Genomic DNA, 20103 nt, shown 5'->3' on the forward strand with positions numbered 1-20103 from the left:
TAATACAGTTAGGTTTCAACATTCAGTAGTGTTTCGTCCAGCCGTTCTGTAGAGAGAGAGAGCGTCTGTCTCCTCTTCCTCAGAAGTGTCCGGAGTGAAGAGGAAGCTCTCCTCCTCTTCCTCGCCCCATATCAGGAACCAACAGACAGCACTCTCAGGGTGATAGAAATGTAAAAAGCCTGCAGTGTCTCTGTCTTGTCTGTCTGTTGATTCGCCGCCGTCAATGTCAATCACGTGGCTCCTCCCCCCCCCCCCGGACAGGAACTCAGAACTGTGAGTGGTCCATCTCGTCCAGCCACGAGGCGGGGCTGGTGGGGAAGTCCGGGTATCCCGTGCTGCTTCCTGTGGAAAGGTCGGAGGTTGGCCCTCCCGCCATAGCCCTGAGTGCGTGGCCCACGCCCCCCTGGCCCCCCCCCTGGGCCATGATGCTGTCCATGGTGAAGCCGAGCGTGTTGAGGAGGGGGGTGTGGCCGGGCAGCGAGGCGATGGAGGAGGGCGACTGGGGGAGGCCGTAGGGACTGCCCGCCCTCAGGTCGTGATAGGGCTGTCCGGCGCCGTCCAATGAGAAGCCTCCGTTGGCCACGTCACCCACGCTCCCGTACAGCCCGTTGGTGTGGCCCAGGTCTGACAGGATCTGGTCATCTGAGGGGGAGGAGGGAGGAGGGAGATACCATTACTGAGGCACACGGGGGAGAGGGGGGGGGGGGTGTTTTTAATTTAACACAACAACATCAATGGTGCTGTCAACTACGTCAACATTATACAGCTGTTATCTTTAGAATGGAATTTATGAAAAGACATTTATTGAGGCAACGTAATGTGGATTTCATCACGGTAAATGGCTCAGGTGTGTGAAGAAACATGAGAGTGCTCCCCTGTGTTTACTGAGAGACCCCCAGACATGTGATTTACCTTCAGCTCAACAAAGCAGCCCCTGTGTGTGTGTGTGTGTGTGTGTGTGTGTGTGTGCGTGTTTGTGTGCGTGTCTCTGTATGTGTATGTGCGTGTGTGTGTGTGTGTGTGTGTGTGCGAGTGTGTGTGAGTATGTGTGTGTGTGTGTATGTGTGTGCGTGTGCGCAATACTAAATATGAGTCTGAGACCCTCCAGTGGTGTTTCAATAACAACAATGCCCTGGAGCACTTTCCCTCTAATTGACTAAAAGCTTCAGCTACTTTATAGAGTTTCTGCCTCGCTGTTTTCATTTCTCGTAAAAACGGCCTCCTTTTAAAAGTGGCTTGAGACTTTTATGAGTCCCCAAAACGGACTCACAAACATTAAATAACTAAAAACAGAGGGGATGTCTAAAATGTCATCTGCACTGCTTAGGCCTCTGCTTTCATGTTGTGAGTGAAAGTGTGAGTGAAAGTGTGTTACAGTTGCTTGGAGGATAGAGTGAGGGAGATTGAAATGAGGCAGCCATTTTGGGTCTAGGGGTTGAGTGTACTGTATAGGAGCCATTAGGGGTCTAGGGGGTTGGGTGTAGGAGCCATTTTGGGTCTAAGGGGTTGGGTGTAGGAGCCATTTTGGGTCTTAGGGGTTGGGTGTATGGGCCATTTTGGGTCTAGGCGTTGTGTGTATGAGAGACATTTTGGGTCTAAAGGGTTGGTTGTAGGAGCCATTTTGGGTCTCGGGGTTGGGTGTATGTGAGCCATTTTGGGTCTAGGGTTTGGGTGTAGGAGCCATTTTGGGTCTAATGGTCAGGTGTCTAGGAGCCATTTTGGGTCTAAGGCAGTGGTTTTCAACCCTCTCCTTGGGTACCACCAGCCGTTCCACATATTTGATCTGTTCCACCACCAGCACACCTGATTCAACTAATCAAGTACAAACCATAATTGCTTTGCACTTGATTAGTTGAATCAGGTGTGCTGGTGGTGGAACAGATCAAATATGTGGAACGGCTGGTGGTACCAGAGGAGAGGGTTGAAAACCACTGGTCTAAGGGGTTGGATGTAGGAGCCATTTTGGGTCTTGGTGTTGGGTGTAGGAGCCATTTTAGGTCTAGGGGCTGGTTGTAGGAGCCATTTTAGGTCTAGGGGCTGGTTGTAGGAGCCATACTGACCTCTGAAGCTGAGCTCGCTGTCACTCAGCCCCGCGTCGTCCGCTGAGCTCTCCTTCTCCACCTTGTTGTTCCCCCGGTTGCGTTTGGCGCTCTTGTAGAACTGCCCCCACCGGTGCCGCCCCGCGTCCTTCTTCAGGCGCTTCTCCTTCGCACGGCGGTTCTGGAACCAAACCTGTCGTGACGAATAGAAAGAGGTCCATCAGGAGCCAAACAGGAGGATGGTACCACACGTTATGTTGCCCCTGTCCCTGTGTAGTAACACTGTGATTAACATGTTGCCGCATAGCCGTTTAGTAAACTGCATTAATAGTGTTAAAAGACCTAACAGCGAGCATTAGGGAAAGGGATTCAAAGTTCGTCATTGCACAGAGTACAACGCAATGCATTTATGCTCTAGAGGGGGCATCTAAGGAAGGGGTCACAGCCATTGAAGGCAATTAGGGGTTCAGTGCCTTGCTCAGGGACACTTGGACACGTGACCCGCCGGGGATTCGAACCTCTGCGAGCTGCCGATTTTGTGACCATTAGATGCCGGCTCTACCGGCTGAGCCTCAGCCGCCCATTACTGTGTTACTGAAAGGTATGGATGTTCATGCTTTGTTTGTTTCCGCAGCTACAGTTACTAGAATGCTATTGGACTAGCCAGAACAGAACCAAGGACTGTTCAGGACTACGGTTGTGGTGGTGGCCTAGTGAATAGTGAGTTGGACTGGTGGTCATGAGGTCATGAGTTCAAATCCCACCTGGGAACGCCACCACTAATGTGAGAAAGGCACTTAGCCCTAAGTTACTCCAGGGAGACTGTCCCTATAATCACTAATTGTAAGTCGCTTTGGATAAAACATGGTAAAAACATGGTATGCCTGAAGAAGGTCTATGAAAGACCGAAAGCTTGCGCAATAAAAACATAGATTTTTGCACAGTTCTGAGTGTGCGAGAGATGCTGCTTTTTTTCATTCCATTTGATAAAAATAAAAAATAAAAAATAAATGTAGGTCTGTGTGGCAGTGGGGGACGCTGAGGTGAGACGGACCTGCACTACTCTCATGTCGAGGCCCGTCTCGGACGAGAGCTGCTCGCGGACGTGTCGCGCCGGCTTGGGGGAGTTCTTGTAGGCTTGTTTGAGGGTCTCCAGCTGTTTGGCCGTGATGGTCGTCCTCGGCCGCTTGGCGCCTGCTTCAGAATCATCTGGAAGAAGAAACACGCAAAGACTTTAGTCAGAGGAGAACATAGACATCTGAAACCAGCTGAGGAGTTCCTTATTAAAATACAACAATATTGTGGGCAGGAATTAAGGGGAAGACATGGAGAGAGAGAGAGAGAGAGAGAGAGAGAGAGAGAGAGAGAGAGAGAGAAAGAGAGAGAGAGAGAGAGAGAGAGAGAAAGAGAGAGAGAAGACAGAAAGAGAATGAAAAGACTGAGAGAGCGAGAAGAGAATAGGAGAGGGTAAGAGAGAAGATAGAGAAAGAGAGAAGATAAGAGAGAATCATCTAGAAAAGACACGCAAGGACTCCAGGTTAGTTCTTGGTGGATCTCCTGAAAAGGTTTTTATGAATCTCAGGTTGGATGTGTATCTTAGTACTAAATTGTAAATGGACTGACTTACAGTATATACATTTTTTACAGTCTCTCATTCACTCATTCACACACACATTCACACACCAATGGCGGCAAGCTACCATGCAAGGCGCCGGCCCGCTCACTGGGAGCAATTTGGGGTTCAGTGTCTGGCCCAAGGACAATTTGACATGTGGCCAGCCGGTGCTCGAACTGCCGATCTGCTAACCTTGCGATCATTAGACGGCGGCTCTACCTCCTGCGCCACAGCCGCCCCCAAGACACGCAAAGACACGCAGAAGGCTCCAGATTAGTTCTTGGTGGATCTCATGAAAGGGTTTTTAGAACAAGGGGAGATGGGGCCTTTGCAGTGGCAGCTCCACAGCTGTGGAACGACCTCCCACTGAACATCAAGACCGCCCCCGATCTAGAGACTTTCAACACTCTGCTTCAAACTCACTACTGTCCTGAACTAGGCTACTGAGATGTTCCTGATGTGTTATAGTATGAATGTCTGTCTTTAAAATGTGTGCGGTTATGAATGTCAGACGTCCTCCATGTTTATTTTGTTCTTTTTGTTTCTTACCCGTCTGTGTTTCCATATTCCACCATGTTTTCTCTCTGTTCTTAGAGTCCGCGCCCAGGGCGCCCTAAACCGGTGTAGTTTTGGTGCGTGTTTAAATAAATTGACTATGACTATGAATCTCAGGTTTTATGTGTATGTTAACAGTAGAACAGCCATGGGTGGGGTCGTTTGACCCTGTGAGTAAATCATGTTTTTATATCTTTGCACTTATTGCACATTTCAGGAGCCTCCTTTTATGACTTTTCCTAGATATGTGCGTTCTACCACCCAGTATCCTTACATTTTCTAAATCACATCAGGATAAGATAGTTTTTGCAGTTTTTCTGTGTAGGAGGCAGGCTGATTTACAAGGCGGCCAACTAGTGGTCCTTGTGTGTAAATAGCAGCTTTCCATTGTAAAGACTATGGTCCATTTGACCGCCGAGGCGGCTCTTATAGTAGGTTGTTCTAGTGTTAAGTACTACTGTTACTACTAGCTAGTTGCTGAAGAGCTTGTGTAGAGTAGCACAGACAAAGGACTGAGTGCTCATGCATACCAGTCGGTCAGGGGAGGCTAGTGGAAAATCAAACATGATACCATTCCTCACTCCATTCCATGTATTGCAATGAGCCCGTCCTCCGATTTCAACCTCCACCAGCCTCCACTGATGCCAGTACCTCTATACCCACACCAGGGGTATGCAGTTATTGGGGATCCACCATTTAACCAGCATCACATCACTTAACGGTTAAGTTAAGTAATCAACCAACAGGGCAATGGTACCTCCATAAACACCCAGTCAAAGCTGTTATTCTGGTCTACACTCTGGTCCATACAGGGGGTGCGTTCGTAAATACGCTCTGAGAGTGCCGGAGTGCACCCGAGGTGTGCTCTGGTCTTTCTGAAATTCAGAGTGCTCAGAGCGTCCCGTTTGAAAGGTAGCGGGCAGTGCCTCTCTCTCTCTTTCCCTCTCTCTCTCTCTCTCTAATTGGCAGGAGTGGTTTCAGGTGTGCAGCTGTCCGGCTGTTCTTCATTATCACATTGTTAGCTCTGCATAAAGACCCGGTCCAGCCTTCACTACTCTGCCAGATCGTAGCTTCAGCTAACCAGTAAAGACACGCTTCTAGCTCCCCTACCTGTTTACTGCCCCGCCTGTACCTGCCTCCTACTTACCCTTGTTTGGCTTTACCCCCAGAACCCCTACCGGACTCCTGCTACCTTGTGTCAATCCTCCTGATCCCAGCCTACACTCCCATGAGGAAAAGTGCTCCCATCACCACTAAAACTGTCAGAACCTGGCCAGCAGGGTCCGCTCCACTGCAGATCTGCCTGAATGACACCTCATGGCAGGAATATGAGCATGAGGACCTGGAACAGTTCACGTCGTCGGTTCTGAACCACATAGTGAACTGCACCAACTCAGCCACCGTGGACAAACGGGTCCGGGTCTACCCCAACACGAAGCCATGGATGGCTGGGAAGGTCCAAAAACTGATCAAGGAGAGGGACAACGCCTTCGCAGGGAAGGGCACACTGCTGTACAGCACCACCAGGGCTAACCTAAAGCGCGGCATCCGGGAGGCCAAGGCAGACCACAGAGAGAAGATTGAGGAATGCTTCCTGAGCAACGACTCCAGGCGGGTGTGGCAGGGGGTTCAGCACATGACAAACTTCAGAGCCAACAGGCTCACAGCCGCGGAGGACGACCCCCTGCTGGCGGAAAAGCTGAACTCCTTCTACGCCCGGTTCGACGAGGGGCGAACGGAGGTAACCACAACACAAACACCACTCTCTCCAGCTCTCAGCAGCCTCACCCTCACAGAGCATGAAGTGAGACGTGTGCTGAAGGCGGTGGACCCCAGGAAAGCCTCAGGGCCGGATGGCGTCCTGGGACGGGTGCTGAGGGACTGCGCCGACCAGCTGGCCGGGGTTTTCACCAACATCTTCAACCAGTCCCTGTCCCAGGCCACCATCCCACCCTGCCTGAAAACCTCAACTATCATCCCAGTCCCGAAGAAAAGCACGGTGAGCTGCCTAAACGACTACCGCCCGGTGGCACTCACACCAATCATCATGAAGTGCTTTGAGAAACTAGTCCGGGCCCACATAGTCACACGTCTCCCGCCCAACCTGGATCCATACCAGTTCGCCTACAGAGCCCACAGGTCCACAGAGGACGCCATCGCGACGACTCTCCACTCCACTCTAACCCACCTGGAGAGGGGAAACAGCTACACGAGACTGCTCTTTGTGGACTTCAGCTCTGCCTTCAACACCATCCTTCCAGACAGGCTAGTGACCAAACTACTAGACCTGGGACTATCACACTCTATATGTGCATGGATCAAGGACTTCCTGTCTGACCACCCCCAGAGGGTGCGGGTGGGCTCCCACACCTCCACAGCCCTCAGACTCAGCACTGGGTCCCCCCAGGGCTGCGTGCTAAGCCCCATCCTCTACAACCTCTACACCTACGACTTCACCCCCGTCCACCCCAGCAACTACATCGTAAAGTTTGCAGACGACACCACCGTGGTGGGCTGCATCTCGGGGGGGGGACGAGGCGGCATACAGGGATGAGGTAGAGCAGCTGAGCAAGCTGTGCAAGGTTAACAACCTGCTGCTGAACCAGTCAAAGACCCAGGAAATCATCGTGGACTTCAGGAGGAAAAAATCTGAGGTCCAGCCCCTGCTCATCGACGGAGGGAGCGTGGAGAGAGTTTCAACCCTCCGATTCCTGGGGGTGCACATACAGGATGACCTGTCCTGGAAGAACAACACAGCAGCCATCATCAAGAAGGCACAACAGCGGCTCTTCTTCCTGAGAGTCCTCAGGAAAGACCACATCGGACAGGAGATGCTGGTGGCCTTCTACCGCTGCGCAGTGGAGAGCATCCTCACCTACTGCATCTGCAACTGGTTCTCCAGCTGCACAGCCGCAGAGAGGAATGCGCTACAGAGAGTCGTGAGATCAGCCCAGAAGATCACCGGCGCCCCCCTCCCCTCTCTGGAAGAGCTGTACAACACACGCTGCCTCAGGAAGGCCTCCAAGATCTCCAGAGACCCATCCCACCCTGGGTACGAACACTTTGCTCGGCTGCCCTCGAACAGGCGGTTCAGGACCATGTTCGCAAGGACAAACAGACTGAAGCTCAGCTTCTACCCCAGGGCCATTCAGGCCCTGAACACAGCAAAGACCTAGGTTCTGGGCCCTGGACAGTCTGGACGGATTGATGGCAGCTGCTGGATTGAAATCAGGTGTAGTGCTGAGGCACAAATGTGTAAATTTCAAGCCTGCAAACTGCGACACTTTAAATGAATGTGCAATAACACTATGTGCAATATGACAACCCTAGGGTACATAAGGTTCAGAGAATAGGAAATGTTAGAATAGGTATAACATAGCATAGAGTACAGCACAGTGTTTTATTTGTATAGTATAGTATAGTGGATAGTGTACATAGCCTTTATTTATGTAAACCAGCTCCTTTCCCTTCTTGTTTTTTAGTTTTTTTTTCCTAGCACCAGGGGAGCCCCCCCTCCCAAATTTCGTTGTTTGGTACCTGTACTATATCAATGACAATAAAGACCATTCATACCTGCCCTCCTACCTGCCTGCCCTCCTGCCCTACCTGCCCTACCTGCCTGCCTGCCCTACCTGCCCTCCTACCTGCCTGCCCTCCTGCCTGCCCTCCTACCTGCCTGCCTGCCCTGCCTACCTGCCCTACCTGCCCTCCTGCCTGCCTGCCTGCCCTCCTGCCTGCCCTACCTGCCCTCCTGCCCGCCCTACCTGCCCTGCCTGCCCTCCTGCCTGCCCTACCTGCCCTCCTGCCTGCCCTACCTGCCCTCCTACCTGCCCTCCTGCCTGCCCTACCTGCCCTCCTACCTGCCCTACCTGCCCTACCTGCCCTACCGTTTTCAGTAGGACGTGGGGAACGTCCAGAACGTTCAGAAGGAACAGTCATCTCTCCATGCCTCAGTGTTATTGTCAACGAAAGAGTTATAATAATGACACCTTCCTGTGATTTCCAATGGGCTGCTAACTCCTGCACAGTGCCCCTAGTGGACACTACTGGGAACAGACGGCCACGGCACAGGCAGAGGAGAACATAGACATCTGAAACCAGCTGAGGAGTTCCTTATTAAAATACAACAAAATTGTGGGCAGGAATTAAGGGGAAGACATGGAGAGAGGGAGAGAGAGAGAGAGAGAGAGAGAGAGAGAGAGAGAGAGAGAGAGAGAGAGAGAGAGAGAGAGAGAGAGAAAGAGAAGACAGAAAGAGAATGAAAAGACTGAGAGAAAGAGAGAGAGAGAATAGGACAGGGAAAGAGAGAGAGAAAAAAAAGGAGAAGACAGAGAGAAGACAGAGAAAGAGAGAAGATAAGAGGACAGAGTACAAGACAGAAAAGGAGAGAAAGGAACGAGAGAGAGAAAGACAAAGAGAAGAGAGAAAGACAGAGAAGACAGATATATATATATACATATATAGAGAGAAAGATAGAAGAGAGAGAAAGACAGAGAAAGAGAAAATAAGAGGACAGAGTAAAAGACAGAAAAAGGGAGAACGAGAGAGAGAAAGACAGAGAGAAGAGAGAGAAAGACAGAGAGAAGACAGAGAAAGACAGAGAGAAGAGAGAGAAAGACAGAGAGAAGACAGAGAAAGACAGAGAGAAGACAGAGAAAGACAGAGAGAAGACAGAGAAAGACGGAAAAAAGAGAGAGAGACAGAAGAGAGAGAGGAGCCGCCTGCCCTACCGTTCTGCTTGGCCGTCTCGTAGTCGTCCTTGCACACCAGCCTGCCGTCCTCCATGAGGTAGAACTCGTCCCCCGTGGCGAGCTGCCGGCTGCACATGACGCAGGAGAAGCAGTGCAGGTGGTACACAAAGTCCTGCGCCTTCCGCACCACCTGCGTGGGAGGGATGCCCTGCTGGCACGACGCACACTTGGTCCCGTAACGCCTGGAGAGGAGGGAGGGAGGGAGGGGAGGGAGGGAGAGGAGGGGAGGGAGAGGAGGGAGGGAGAGGGAGGGAGAGGGGGGGAGGGAGGGAGGGAAGGAGAGAGGGAGGGAGAGGGGGGGAGGGAAGGAGAGAGGGAGGGAGAGGGGGGAGGGGGGAGGGAAGGAGAGAGGGAGGGGAGAGGAGGGAGGGAGGGAGAGGGAGGGAGAGGGAGAGAGGGAGAGGGAGGGAGAGAGAGCGGGAAGGGAGAGGAGGGGAGGGGAGGAGAGAGGGAGGGAGAGGGGGGGAGGGGAAGGAGAGAGGGAGGGAGAGGGGAGGGGAGGGAAGGAGAGAGGGAGGGGAGAGGAGGGAGGGAGAGGGAGGGAGAGAGGGAGGGAGAGGGAGAGAGGGAGAGGGAGGGAGAGAGAGCGGGAAGGGAGAGGAGAGGGGGGGGAGAGAGGGAGAGAGAGAGAGAACACACACCGTCAGAGACATTCAGATACACACAAAGCAGAGGTCCGTCTCTAGCTAAAGGTCTACCCAGCTGAAAGGAGGATGATGAGGATGAGGATGATAGTGACGGTAATGAGGATGATGGTGATGATGATGAAGATGGCTATAAGGGGGAGATGATGGTGATGGTAATGACTTGAGGATAATGATGATGATGATGATGATAATTGTTATAAGGAGGATGATGATGATGATGATGATGGTGGTTATAAGGATGATGATGATGACGATAATGATGATCATCTCAGCAGCTCAGCGGCCTTACGGTTAGAGTGTTAGCGCCCTGAAATCGGGAGGTCGTGAGTTCGATCGCCGGCCGAGTCATACCACCAAAGACTATAAAAAAATTGTACCCGATGCCTCCCTGCTTGGCACTCAGCAATAAGGGTTGGATTGGGGGGGGGTAAGACCCTGCGACATACCAGCGTCATGTCCAGGGGGTGTACTTGTACATCAAGCCGCCTCACGCTACTGAAACAGGAGATAGGCTCCTGCCCCCTAAGGGCCGTTAGGCCGTTTTTTTTCTGAGTGGGGCAGTCCCACTCATATTTTTCCTTTCATTGAGAGATACAGTAGAGATTTAGACAGGAAGGATGGGTGAGAGAGAGAGGAGGGATGACATGCATGTCCACGGCCGGAATCGAACCGGGAACCCTGCGGTTACGTGGTCGACGCTTAGCCCGCTACGCCACCTAAGCGCCCCTCTCAAGGCTACTTTAACGATGATCATGGCAGGGCAGTAGTACCTGCTGATGCGTCTCGTGTGGACAACTATCCACCAGAGGCATATGCAGTATACGTTTCCTATATCAGGGGAGGCTAGTGGAGGTAGAAATCGGAGGACGGGCTCATTCGTAATGCATGGAACAGAATGAGGATTAGTATCAAACACACGTGTGTTACAACGAGCCTGTCCTCCTATTTCTACCTCCACCTGCCTCTCCCCTCTCTATGTAAGGCTCTGTATTCCCCCTCTACCACAGCCTCTAATAACGGTGTTGTGGTAGTTGTAGAGGGGAGACACACAACACAAGTCTCCCTCCCTGGTGGTCTTGGTTGACAAATGGTTTGGGGCGTGGGGCGGGGGGGGGGGGGGAGAAAGAGAGAGAGAGAGAGGAGGAGGGGAAGAGGAGAGCGGGGAGGGAGAGAGAGAGAGCTCTTCACAGTAAACATGTTGTAGAGAACCTATAAAGCAGTCTCAGGAGGAAGTGTAAATTACGCCCGCTTCCTCATTAGCATAAACACTTCCTTCCTGGGGAGCCAGGGGGCGTGTCTACATCACTGCTGCTGGGGAACGCTACTCTGATTCCATGCCTCAATAACCCAGCTCAGCTCAGCCCAGCCCAGCTCAGCTCAGTGCAGCTGGTCCTCTGTGGCTCAGGTGGTAGAGCGTGGCGCTAACAACGCTTAGGTTGTGGGTTCGTTTCCCGCTGGGACCGTATATACTGACGAATGTCTGCACTCACTGCAATTTAAGTCGCTTTGGATAAAAGAGTCAGCTAAATGGCATATATTATTATTATTATTATTATTATTAGCTCAGCCCAGCCCAGCTCCATCCCTCAGTGTCCAAACCCAAGCCCTGACCCCAACCCCAACCCCAGCCCTGACCCCATCTACTAACCCCAACCCCAACCCCAGCCCTGATCCCATCCCCTAACCCCAACCCCAACCCCAGCCCTAACCCCTAACCCCATCCCCTAACCCCAACCAAAAACCAAAAACCAGCCCAAGCTCCAGCCCCATCATACCATCCCTGTGCTCATTTAACTCCAAGTTGAACTGACTTGTAGATACAGCTGCTAATTCCCCTTTCCATCCATCCAGGCACCTTTTAATTGTCCATTTTCCCCTGTATAAGCGTTATAAGCTGTATATGCGTTACGGTCCGTTCTTTTTTCTTATAATGTGTGGAACCAAATTTCTCAGCAATGGGACAAAAAAAAAGATTTCAGGAATCTGAATGTGTCACCATGCAGCTTCCCCCTGGTGCGCTGCCGTCTCCGGTCCCCAGTGCATCACAATAGTGCACCGCTGCAGCATTTAAACCCTCCCCTCTGTGGTCCCCTGGGCCAGCCGGACCGGTCTAATACAGTTAGCCTCCACTCTGTGACTCGCCAGCTTTTTAAGGGGCTCATTCAAGCTCCTGACATTAAACCCTCTCTCTCTCTCTCTCTTTCCCTCTCTCTCTTAAACATGATTTAGTAAAAGCCAGTGCTGGTCGTGTTTTGGATAAAAGTCAAACTTAATTTTCTTCTTTAATGCCTCAGAAATTCAATCGTAAAAAAAAAAAAAAACAGAGGGGGGAAGCAAAAAAGGTTGAGAGAAAGAGATTCACAGGAGGGGTGTATGACGTTGTAGGAGGTTCTGCTTGATCAGTCCTGTCACTCAAGTCTGGACCAGGAGAGGCTGGTGGAGGTAGAAATCGGAGGACCTGGCTCATTGGTACGGAATGAGGAATGGTGTCAAACTAATTTGATACCATTCCTCATATACCATTCTTTGCATTACATTGAGCCTGTTTCTACCTCCACCAGCCTCCCCTGGTCTGGAAACATGCTGTTCCTTCAACACATCCATATCAGACATCATTACCTGACCTCTCTCTTCTGTTTAAACAGAACAAACAATAGCAACGTTTTTTCATGAACAAGATGCAACCTGTTAGCATCAGAGGCTAAAGCACATCACACCCAAACCCGCATTCCTACCACGCAGGCGCATCATGCATCCTATAAGTGACTGGCCTGAGTATTGTCAGTTAGTAACCTACCATATTCAATATTCCATGTCCATAATCTAGTCATGTCGCCATAATTTACCACGGTTTTCCAAATTAGGCTTTATGAGTTGGCCTATAGGTCTAATACAATACCATAGCTATGATTATTTTTTTTATTTTATTTTATGTCTAAGTTCTACATACGTGTAGTGGTAAACTGCACCAACAATAAATACAATCAAACACACACATGACACATAAAACAAACGGCAGTTGGGACTCACTTGAAGAAGTCTTCTTTACAGTATACATTCCCCGCCCGCGAGAAACACTTCTCCGCCAGCAGCGCGTGACAGTCGGCACACTTCAGGCACTTGGAGTGCCAGTGGCGGTCCAGCACCTTCAGGATGAACTTGTCCACGATGTGTTGACTACAGCCCGCACACTGGGGGATCTCTGGGGGGAGGGGAGAGAGGGTGGAGAGGCCAGGTTAATACTACAGGCGGCACACTGAGGGATCTCTGGGGGGAGGGAGAGAGGGTGGAGAGGCCAGGTTAATACTACAGGCCGCACACTGGGGGATCTCTGGGGGGAGGGAGAGAGGGTGGAGAGGCCAGGTTAATACTACAGGCCGCACACTGAGGGATCTGTGGGGGGAGGAGAGAGGGTGGAGAGGGCCAGGTTAATACTACAGGCCGCACACTGAGGAATCGAGAGAGAGAGAGAGAGAGAGAGAGAGAGAGGCAGAGAGACAGAGAGAGAGAGAGGCAGAGAGACAGAGAGAGAGAGAGAGAGAGAGAGAGAGAGAGATGAGAGAGAGAGAGAGAGAGAGAGAGAGAGAGAGAGAGAGCTGTACAAGGACATCAGGGACACATACTTCCCACTGATCACCAACATCCAGGGAGACTTTGAGGACTTGACCAATGTGGAAAGGCTACCATATCTGCTGGGTGAGGTACAGCAATGTGCAAACACAGCAGCAAGATTTGTTAGCTGCTGTGATAGAAAAAGGCAATCAAATGGGCTAAAACCACCATAAGAATTGAAATAAGTTTTATTTCATTTATTTATTCTAGTATGTAATCTATTTGTAATCTATTTATTTGATTTGTAATCTAGTATGTAATCTATTTATTTATTCTAGTATGTACATTACATTATTTTTGTTTTTGTTTTTTATCTTCACACTTCACATGCTTTGGCAATGTAAATGTATGTTTCCCATGCCAATAAAGCCTTTTGAAAATTGAAAATTGAAATTGAAATTGAGAGAGACAGAGAGAGAGAGAGAGAGAGAGAGAGGAGAGAGAGAGAGAGAGAGAGAGAGAGAGAGAGAGAGAGAGAGAGAGAGAGAGAGAGAGAGAGAGAGAGAGAGAGAGAGAAAGCAGAGAGAGAGACAGAGAGAGAGAGACAGAGAGACAGAGAGAAAGAGAGAGAGACACTGGACAGGACGTTCAAATGAGCATATCGTTCATTGAATAGGCTACGAGTAGCTGCGCCTAAGACACACTTTCACATGAGATTATCAAGATGAAGAGATGAAGCCTATTGGATTATTATATTTCCGTATCAGTCCCACTGGGTCTTCAAATAAGAAGATAATATTCACCGTTTTACAGAGAGCTTTGAGCAGCACGTGTCCCGTTAAACAAGACCTGTCATTTAATTTCATATTTTTATTAATCGATGCAAAAAAAGACAGTCGTCATGGATGTTATCTTATGATCACATTGTGTCTCGTCGTTGGAGACCTGGTTGTTGACGCCAGATCTAGCCTATTTCTAAATGTAGCTTTACGTTATTAGACATTACGTCAACATTGGCGGGTTTTTTTTCTCCAGTGTCATCATAATATTTAGTATTTATTTTAGACGTGGCTAGCTTGGATAAACACGATGTTGGAATTCTAGGATTTCAATATACTCGGAATCCGAGCGGAATTGCACATTGAATGCATTTAGCCTAATGAAACAATATAATAAACTGTACTGTACAATAATATATAACAACATCTTCACAACCACCACTGATGACCCTATTATCAAATGCACTGATTACACTTGTATTTTAAGTGTGTATCTTTCTGACATAGGCTATGTACACGCTGTAACTCCATGCTTTGCCAGGTCGCCTTTTCAATGGGTCTTACCTGGTTAAAAAACGTTAAATAATAAAAATGATTCTGTAAAATGCAAAACCCGGTCTTTATTCCAAATATTTTAGAGTAGACTATATTTTTAAGTTTGACATTGTTTTTGAAAATATTAATATTATTATTATTATTATTATTATTATTATCGTTATTTATCAGACTACTAATCGTAACAATAGGCCTACTAAAACATACTAGTTCTATTATTATTTATCATGCGATTATCATGCTATGAATATCATTGTTGAAGTCTATAATTACTAGAATGGGATGTTAATACATTGAATCGTCATTTCACATTTGTTTTGAGGATTTTTTTATTAAATAAAAAGGATATGCCTATTATGATACTATAACACTATGATACTGACAGTGAAGCCACACGGTATAGTCCCTGTAGTGGTTTGGACATATTTAGCAACGGGACAGTGGTCAAGTGCAGAGCGACATCTCATTGTGAACAACACACACACACACACACACACACACACACACACACACACACACACACACACACACACACACACACACACACACACACACTAAACAGCCTATCATCAATACCATTCTAACGGGCGAGGACAAGAGCAGATCGAAATTGAAAGCGACTCCTGGAGCTGATGGAAAAGCAACAACAGGCTAAACAAAGGCTGGATCCCTCTTAGCATGTAGCCAACAGTCAATGGTATGCAGGGGTGGGTGCCAGTGCGGTCAATCTACAGTGCCTGACCCTCGGTTTATGTTTGTGTAAAGATAGGATATAAATAGCGAATAGTTTAGACAAAACATAATTCACAATTCACACAAAAACAAAGTTCCAAGGCCCTAATTGTTTTGAGTGCGCGAGGGAGAGATCTGATGGGGTCTTATCAGTCATCTAATCACCTGGATACCAATAAGCTGTTTAGGTGTGCAAGGTGGAGGTCACTGCAAAACGTTCACAGCAAACCACCGTCTCTGTGCGCGATATCGCGGCCTTGAGAGCGGCTAGACATTATTTAGGCTCACTTTGATTTGAATTAGTATTCATATTTAAGACATAATATGAAGGTTTCTAGAACAAAAGTAGTGCTTTTTCTCATCACATTTCCACGATATAGGCAGTGTTTAAATACAAGTTCAGATTTAATAACATGACATTTACATTACATTTTGGGCATTTAGCAGATGCCTTTATCCAAAGCGATATCTATCTATCTATCTATCTATCTATCTATCTATCTATCTATCTATCTATCTATCTATCTATCTATCTATCTATCTATCTATCAGAAAACGTCATATATAGGCCTAATATGCTAGGGCCAGCGGCATTCATTCATCCATTCATTTCAACATTCATATTCATGATAATATCTTTCCATTGATCTGTATGTTATGTTACAAAGTGCCTCACAGGGTTTAAAAAAGCTCCATAGTCCAACTATAGAATACGCTTTGCACTACAAACCCTGGAGATGTTTCTACAAACCCTGGAGATGTTTCTACAAACCCTGGAGATGTTTCTACAAACCCACAAACCCTGGAGATGTTTCTACAAACCCTGGAGATGTGGAGATGTTTCTAATCATTTAGACTCGTTGGAGTCCGTGACGAGGGTGGTGCTGAAAGGACAGCGGCGCCAGGGCCTTGGGTGCCTGGCCAATCTTGGCAGTATTCACCATTCTCCATATCTAATAGCTCATTCCCCCTTCCCTCTCTCTCTCTCTCTCTCTCTCTCTCTCTCTCTCTCTCTCTCTCTCTCTCTCTCTCTCTCTCTCTCTCTCTCTCTCGCACACACACACACACACACACACACACACACACACACACACACACACACACACTCTCTCTCTCTCTCTCTCTCTCTTGGCTTATAAATCTCACTATTATACCACTTAGACCCTCTTGTAGATAGGCTCAAGAGGCCTCCTCAAATCATAGCTAATATGATCCTCCGTCCAGGCCTATCCATCGTCTCAGATAACGGCCGTATAAGAGCGCCCTTACCGGCTACGTTTCGATACACGGAGGCAAACACGCACTTTTCTATCACTCTGTAATCAGATATTATATCACTTTAGTGTGATTACACACTAGACTAGAGCCTTCAATCTGCCCCAGTTCATTTGGCGTTATCCCTGATCGACGGGGAGAATATGAGGCCATTGGGCTTCTGTGGAAGTAAATGAAAGAAATGGAGATTTGGTCTTATTGTTTGTGTCTTATCACACATTTTCAACACATTTCCAAGTTCATGCTTTAATTATTAACCATTATGTGCTCCCTCACAATTACGTACCTCACAAGTGTTAATTGTAGGCTATAGCTTGTTTACTGAAATGATCTTAAACAACAGAGCCTCTCTTGTCACTAATCATGAGTTTAGAATTCTAAGGTTCTATCTCCGTTTAGAATGATAAGGTTCTATCTCCGTTTAGAATGATAAGGTTCTATCTCCGTTTAGAATGATAAGGTTCTATCTCCGTTTAGAATGAGAAGGTTCTATCTCCGTTTAGAATGAGAAGGTTCTATCTCCGTTTAGAATGATAAGGTTCTATCTCCGTTTAGGGCAGTTCAGAGATATTGAGCGTCAAAGTTGTTACATTCCATTATGTTCTGTGAGATGGAACCTTTGTATTTTATGAATTACTAACTAAAAAATGTCAACATTTTAAAAAAGAACACCACAGCAGGCATTAATAAACACCTAATGGATCAGATTATGTAAAAAACTCAATTTTTACAAAATTGGAGATAGAACCTTATAATTCTAAACTCACGACTTGCGAAAGTGACCAGTGGAATGCGGAAGAGACTGTAACTCATTGAAACAGTTGCTTTCTTATATTTATTTATTTGTATGCTTATTGTGTCTTGCTGAACACATTTCTGTCGGAGTGGAGACCGGCAGAGAGAATCTCACCATTCCACATATTCTCTGCGTTGATCGACGTGTCTCTCCTTATTGCAATAAGACTGAATAAAGACGTTTACTTGATCACACTGGAACCTCAGTGAGTGAAGGTTATTGTACACTTTCATCGCCCCCGTTTTGCAGAATGAACTGGTGATTTTTCTAAGACTATGACCGACTTCAGAAACACAGATCTAGGCCAGCGCTACATATTTAAACCATATTAAGGAGATCATGTTTAGGAGGTCAAATTAAATATCTCGGTTTTATAATAATTGCCCTACTTCGTAAGAACATGGTAATAATCAGTCGAGATGATAATGTTTAGATACATAAACAGTGAATAGCTTTTATTCTCAGATTAATCCGGTATTAAGAACAGCACCAAGGGGGGGTTGAGTGGCAGGATCTTTACCCAATCTTTTAATCTCTCTCGATTTAGAAAATTAAAGAGCATTAGAATTTAAAATTAAAGAGACATATAGTAGTTTTTTTTGTCTCTGTAGGCTAAATCAATTGTGTCGTATTATATTATATTTAATAATATGTACATAGAAATACAAATTCCACTGTTTAGGAAACTATTTCAAATATTAAAGCAGGTATTGAAAAATGCATTGTGTTCGTATTTGGAAATTTCAAGGGAAAGATAGCTATAAAAAGGTTGTCTTTATTTGAAAGGGCTCTTAATTGAATCCATGGCCTCGGAGGACATAACGCAATGGTCGTTTTGAATTATAGTTATAGCTAGGCCGCCTGAATATGAAAGAAAAAAAACAAAATCCCCAAAATATCATCGTCTTCTAAAACTATAAACAGAAACATGGATCTGTGACATGTGTGGGATATATTATAGGTCTGGTTTTATATTTAATAATAGTGGATTAAAATCTGCCTTTGAGAGAGGTAGCCTAATAGCCGATGACCATCTCGGCTATACAATTCAGTAGCTGGCGTATATATATATATATATATATATGAATAATTAGGTCAGGAATGTCTCTAATTCCACGTCCATCTTGATCGCACGGTCAGATTATAAAGGGCCAGTGCAGATTAACATGGGGAGATGTGAGGCTACAGATCAGATGCCAAGATAATAAGGTAATTCCTCCCTTTGATGCTGTTAGGGGTACAAACCGAATACACATCGTTAAATAGGCTTTTCCTTCCACGGTGTCCATGCAGGTTCAACTGAAACGACGCCAAAACCACCTGTCCTGGAGTGTGCTTTCTTTGTTGTCATACAGGCTATATATAATCTGCAGAGACCAACAATAATGACACATAATTATCAGCTATCGTTAAAATCCACGCATAAACAGGGGGTAATTAAGATGTGACCCGGTAATAACTGTCAGTCAAACGTGTGGGGTACGGAGAGCTAAGGTGATGACAGCGGCTGATCTCTTGGCCATGGTCAGACTCGTTTGCACATAAACAGCTGTAGCCTGTCTGACGTCTCGGTGCTTAGCTGGACCCTATCGTCTGGATCTGATGGAGATCCCAGGAGGGAAGGAGCCAAAATTCGGGGCTGATACCGGCCGGGCCGCCTGTTACAATATCAGTCATTATTATGGTGCTGGACAACATAATGAAACAAACTCAAGCTCATGCATACGTGCATGTTTTCTTATAACTGCATACCCAGCCATCACCTTGTCTTGATGTCTTAATTAACCAAAATAAGACATTTTGTCTGTCAAGATGTGGCTTCCATCACTAATAGGCGTGCATGCATGCACACTATTTTAGAATAGCTAGTCCAGGCTTGCCTACAACTCATCTTTAAATACGACTAGCCTATACGAAACACACATATGTGATGCATGTATGCGCTAGGCAAATAAAGAATATTTAGCAGTCCGTTCAGTTTCAAAAGCATCACCAAAAAATATTAGCAACAAACTGACTTATTTTTTTCCAAGCACCAGGGGAGCCCCCCCTCCCAAATTTCGTTGTATGGTACCTGTACTGTATTAATGACAATAAAGACCATTCATTCATTCATTCATTCATTCATTCACTAGACCCGCACACGTCAAACACGTCCCACAGACGAGCTGATGCCGCCGGGGTCTAAGGCTACATATCTGTACAGCCTCCCTCCGCCGTCCCGGTTTAATGAAACGCCACATACAGTAATTCCCTCTACAGCAGTCAGCCCTGCAGCATTCCCCTGGCCGCCGTGCCAAGTCCCTTTATGAAGTAATCAATAGAAAAGGAAGAAGGAGAAAGCCTTACGCTGCATCGGCACTCCGAGTATCTCCGGGAGACCCTTCACGGTCTCTGTCGGTAGCACAGCCGCACTTTGCATCATTGTGATCCAGAAGGGGAAATAAACACACACATATACACCCCCCCGTCCACGGTGGCCGGACGCTCCCGTCTTATTTGATGAGAAAACGGTATATAGGTGTTAGAAATAAAAGCAGAGTACCCCCGAGCCGCCCCTCTGTAGCTGTTTTAGTTGTCCCGTTGATGTCCCGGTTTTTGTATTTTTTTTTATCCTGGAATATTGTCCGGTGCAAGTGCGTTCGTGCGTTCGTGCGGGGATTTGGCCGTGCTCGTTTGCTGTGGATCACACAAGCCGCTTGATTCATTCACACTGCAGGGGCATGGCGTGACGTCAGCGCGGCAGAGGGGGGCCCGCCCGGGGGCCAATGGGAGACGCGGACAGGCCACGGGGGTGGGCGGAATAA

At 47.5% G+C, this 20103-nt stretch overlaps 1 protein-coding gene across 1 annotated transcript; it reads right to left on the minus strand.

Moving 5' to 3' along the window:
* Window positions 1–265: 265 nt before the first annotated feature.
* On the minus strand, window positions 266–19724 carry lhx4 (LIM homeobox 4; the record flags this gene model as incomplete). Its single annotated transcript, XM_080547553.1, has 6 exons — window positions 19646–19724; window positions 12638–12809; window positions 8940–9142; window positions 3094–3248; window positions 2061–2232; window positions 266–642 (listed from the first exon to the last, which is right to left on the minus strand). Exons 1-6 carry the CDS (start codon window positions 19719–19721, stop codon window positions 266–268), a joined length of 1155 nt encoding a protein of 384 aa, XP_080403679.1. The 5' UTR covers window positions 19722–19724.
* Window positions 19725–20103: the final 379 nt, after the last annotated feature.

Source organism: Nansenia antarctica (genome assembly GCF_963989245.1).
Source record: "Nansenia antarctica genome assembly, chromosome: 17".
NCBI lineage: Eukaryota > Metazoa > Chordata > Actinopteri > Argentiniformes > Microstomatidae > Nansenia > Nansenia antarctica.